The 4,805-nt window shown below is 38.0% G+C and overlaps 1 protein-coding gene across 1 annotated transcript in view; it reads left to right on the top strand.

Moving 5' to 3' along the window:
• Positions 1 to 4,805, top strand: part of TMTC1 (transmembrane and tetratricopeptide repeat containing 1) — a 244,594-nt gene that overhangs the window by 23,416 nt on the left and 216,373 nt on the right. The window contains exon 5 of the mRNA XM_011363119.2: positions 907 to 1,113. Coding sequence (XP_011361421.2) covers positions 907 to 1,113 — 207 coding nt within the window. The remainder of the gene's footprint in view (positions 1 to 906; positions 1,114 to 4,805) is intronic.

The raw sequence follows: 4,805 nt of genomic DNA, 5'->3' as shown, positions 1-4,805 counted from the left end.
ACCAGCAAATACAAAATAGTATCATTTAACATATTTTGAAACAGTATAAATGGTATCACTTGCTTTTCTTTTAATTTAACATAGGGCTTTTGAGATACATCATTATTGACACATCTAGCTATAATTCATTTATTTTAACTGATGTACAGCATTTAATTATCATAATTCATTTATTTAATTTTCTAGATTTGGAATTTAGATTATTTCCACAATTTTTGTTGTTATAAAGTATGCTGAAATGAATTTTCTTGTGAAAATATATGTGGGTTTCTCTGGGATTTAACTATAGGAATGGGGTTTCTGGGACCACAGATAGTCACATATTCACTGTGTTACATGCTGAGGCATAGCTCTTGAAATGATTGTAGCAGTGTCTCAGAATCCTTTTGCTCCACATTCTCACTATTGTTGGTATGATTAGACTTTTTAGCTTTGGGCCATCCAGTGGCTATGAATTATATCTCTGAGGATTTATGAAAGAAAAATGTAATCGGAGTACATTGGATGGGTCAGCTATGAACAGTATTTTACAAGATCATAATTATTTAAATACTGAATACCACTTCAGTTAAACATTATGAGACACATATATTTGGAGTATGGAGAGTGAAGAGAGGGCGTGTGAGTGCGTGTGTGTGTGTGTGTGTGTGTGTGTGTGTGTGTGTGTGTGTTGGTGACCATGTAAGAAGGACTGAGTCCTAGTTTTCTATATTAGAAAGTCAAGATAAGTTCTAAAATTGAAAAAAAGATATTGTAATTATGTTATTTTAAAAATACGTTGATCCATACCAGAAACAGTAGATGAAAGGTTTGAGAATGGTTATTTTCAAGAGCAGGACTTTGGGATGGGACAGGGGATCGCTGTTTCTCGTTGCAAGCCTTGTCATTCTGTTCAACTCTGCTTAGGAACAATGGGGTCGTCCATCAGTGCAGCCCACTGCAGCCTGGGAGCCCCCAGCCCACCTCACTGCCAGCGCACTCTCTTCGGGAGAATGGGAAGCAGCAACGGTTTCCTCACAAAGGATCTTGGAGTGGCTGCCACTCCCCATTGCCACCGCAGCCCAAGAGCAGTGGATTCCCGGTGTCTCCTCGAGCTGTGTGGTCCCTGATGAGGTACTGGGCTGGGCTCCTGGGTCACGAGTGTTTTCACCATCCAGCATCACCTCTGTGGCATGACAGGAAAACTGAAGCGCCGAGGCCATTCTATGTGACCACCCCGTCTCTCTTTGTTTCTCTCTCTCCCTTCTTTCCTTCCCTTTGTTCCTCCTTTCTTCCCTTCTCTTCTTCCTTTTCTTTCCTGTATTAGATTAGATAAGAAAGGAGTAGCTATTGCTATTCACAAATAGCCCTGCTATTCGCTGTTACTTGGAAGCAGAGTGTGAGGTCTGGGTCTGTGAAGCTTCAATTAAGGTTTTCTTGCTTCCCTGATGGAAGAACAGGGCATTGGAAAATGCCCTTAAGGTTTTCTTGCTTCCCTGATGGAAGAACAGGGCATTGGAAAATGCCCTTGGTTTTCTGGGGGAGGAGAGCACTCTACCTTCCCCTTTCTCTATCTTTTCCTGCTCTGTGTGTGTGATAGGAATTTATTACAGCACAAGTATGGGAGGAAGCCCAGGGGACTCTGTCTCTCAGAAATGTTTTTGAGGATGCAGGAAAATCTTTAAATTTTAAGGTTTTTCTTTCTTTTTAAAAATATTTTGACCTAGCCAAAAAAATTAAGATACATTTATCAGAACAGGTTTTCACTAAATGAGGTTGCCTCTAAAATAGACAAAGCCATGGGCAAGTCAGAATTTAATAAAGACGGAAATTTGATTTATAACATTAGCACTTTACCACTTCAGATTGCTGTTCTTATTTTTCTATGCAGTTCTAGAAAAATTCCTCTTCTCAGGCTCTTTGTTTCTCATTATTCCTCCCTTTTACTGTTTTTTTTTTTTAAATCTTATTCTATTCATTTTTTCATCAACAAATATCTATTGAGTGTCTACCATGTGCTAGGCACTGTTCTAGCTACCAGAGACATCCTGATGAATAAGAAAGACAAGGTCTTTGCTCTTGCATAGCTTCCTTTCTGATGGAGGAAGATAGATACTGAATAACCAACAATGAATGACCGACCAATGTGGTGGAAAGTGACAGAGCGACCTGGCCAGGGAAAATTTGCATTGATTGGTCAGAGAAAGCCTCCTGAATCCTCCTGAATGAGAGGAGGAGCTAGCCCTGCAAAGATTTATAAAGATCTGGACAGAGTTGGCATAATGAGCAAGTAGGGATTGGACGGGATGTGCTCAGGAAGTGGGCAGGGCCCAGATGAAGGGCCGTGTTAGCCATGGAAGCAAGTTTCAATTTTATTCCAAGTAGTATGGAAAGATTTTGGAGGCTTTTTTTTTTTTTTTAAATGTGGAGAGAAATGATTACGTTAAAATGCTCGCTCTGGATTCTTCATGGTACATGATGTTGGAGAGCAAGATAACAACAAGGAGATAGGCTAGGAGGCTTTTATTCAGACTGAATGAAAGAGAAAGTCTTGGCCAAGGTGATGGAGATTGGGATGGAGAGATGCATTAGATTTGGGATATCTTTTAGATATAAATTCAGTAGGGCTTGCTGATATTTGGAGCACGACTGAGGAAAAGGAAGGAAACAAGTATTTTTGGATTTCTGGCTTAAATAGTTGAGTGGACTGTGGTGTCAGTTACTGATATGGAAGAGGGGGAGACATGGGTTTTCTGAGGATTAGGAGGAGGATAAAATAACAGTAATGCATGAAATTCCTGAGGAAAAAGAGAAATAGTCAAAACATTAAAGCAATCTTGACTTTTTTTTTTGGAAGGCTGTGGAGGAAAACAAGATGAAACATTTGGAAAATTTGTATGTAAATTGTTTTTAAGGAGGTAAAAGGGGAGGAAAAAAGCATTAAAAGAACATTGTAGACTTTCAAGGTGGGACAGAAGTCAGACTGCAATGTAAATTCCACGATGGCAGGGGCCATGTTTGTTTTTGCTCACATTTTTATGTCCTTGATTCCTTTTATCAAGAGTAGTTGCTCAACTATATGTAAAATGAATAAATAAATGAGATGATAAGAAAGAGTTGGAATTAAGCATATAGAACATTTTTAGTAAATTTGGCAATGAAGAATGGGGGGAAAGGATATTAACTGGAGGGGTTTAGGTTTTTGTTTTCATTTTTATTTTAAATGTGATGGACATATGTATATATGAAGATAACTTGTAGTGAGTAGAGATGAAAGATGCTGTAGCAGAAAGGGTTAAAATAAAATATGAATACCAGTGGTATGGTGGTAAATGTTTAATACCTGGCTTCTAAAGAAAGGAAATCCTGACTTGAAGTGTTTGCCAATTTCTGTGCAAATTCTCCTGTCATGGCCAATTTCAAGCTACAAATGTGATGTCACTGAGCGTGGAGTTGGGAGGGAATGCTGTAGCCCACCATTATATAATATTTCCACTGCTTAATAGACAATAGACATAAATAACTGGGTCAGATTCTTACTAAATTAACCTGTTTGTGGGCAGGAAGGACCATTATGCATCCTTGGAGAGAAAAGTTATATACTTTCCCTCTTTGGAGAGGAAACATGTCATATATTTGAGTATAAATTTCATTTGTATTAAAAAATGTTTTTGAAAACTATGATTGTGCTTTTGGTAGAAGGTGATCAAGTAAAGCAAAAAAAGTTCAAAGAGCCGATGCTATCTTATTGCTTAAGATATCTGCAGACAGTGTTTAAATCCTGGCTCCTTCGCTCACTTGGTCCTGGACAAGTTATTTTATTTATGTGGGTCTCAGTTTTCTCATCTCCAAAAGGGAGAAGTAATAGTAATGGCAGCACCTTACTCTCATATTGGTTGTCAGGTGCCTGGTACACAGTGGCCATTCAGTGCATGGCATGCAGCAACATTATTATTGGTAGTTTAATATTATGAATATTATTATTTTTGTATGGGTTTCCTAACACCAGGACACATTGTGAAAATGGTGAACCAGCAGTGTGTAGCAAGGAAATGAGTTTGTGTGGGAATTTTTTTCTTTTTTTTTTTTTTTGATTGAACTTCAAGGCTGTTTGCTAGTATGTATTTGCATTGCGTGAATGACATTAGGCTGACAAAAAAACTGGCTAAATACCATCAGGTAAAATGTTTTCAGAAGTTACCAAACGCAGGGAAAAATCCTACTGCAAGTCATTTATTTAATTGCCTGTTTTTCTATGTGACTTGATGATTGGCTTATAGGTAGGAAGTACAATGAAAAATCTGACTTAGTTTATAAACTCTAGAATTAGATGAAATTTCAGTTACTACTACCTTTTACTCACTCCATGTGACGTGAGAAATGTTTTTTATGTAAGCATTCCTTCCCCCCACCCTCTTCATTATATCAAATTCATTCCCACATGGACACACTTTCCCTTTCACATTAGAAAGCTCAGTGAATTCTACATGAAATTTTATCTTCAGAACTCATATATGTAGATATGCCTATATATCATAGTCATTTTTTATATATACTTGATTGATTTAATATTTAAATAACAGTGATCCCAATAGCACTGAAGACAGTTTTTGCCTCAAATTCTTGCTCGTTTCCTTGTTTTCTGCTGCCCTGCAGGGTCTGTCATGGGTCATTTATTCAGCATTATTTACTGAGCACCTACTGTGGTCCAGGCACCGTTTTTGGCAGTGATGTCAACAAAGCTCTGCCCTCATGGAACTTAGCTGGATGATGATCATGGTAGTTTCACTTAAAATGGGCTCATTTTCTATCTTTCTGGGTGAGAC

This window comes from Pteropus vampyrus, unplaced genomic scaffold (assembly GCF_000151845.1).
Source record: "Pteropus vampyrus isolate Shadow unplaced genomic scaffold, Pvam_2.0 Scaffold82, whole genome shotgun sequence".
NCBI classification, from domain to species: Eukaryota; Metazoa; Chordata; class Mammalia; order Chiroptera; family Pteropodidae; genus Pteropus; species Pteropus vampyrus.
This window is presented reverse-complemented; position numbering and strand designations above follow the sequence as displayed.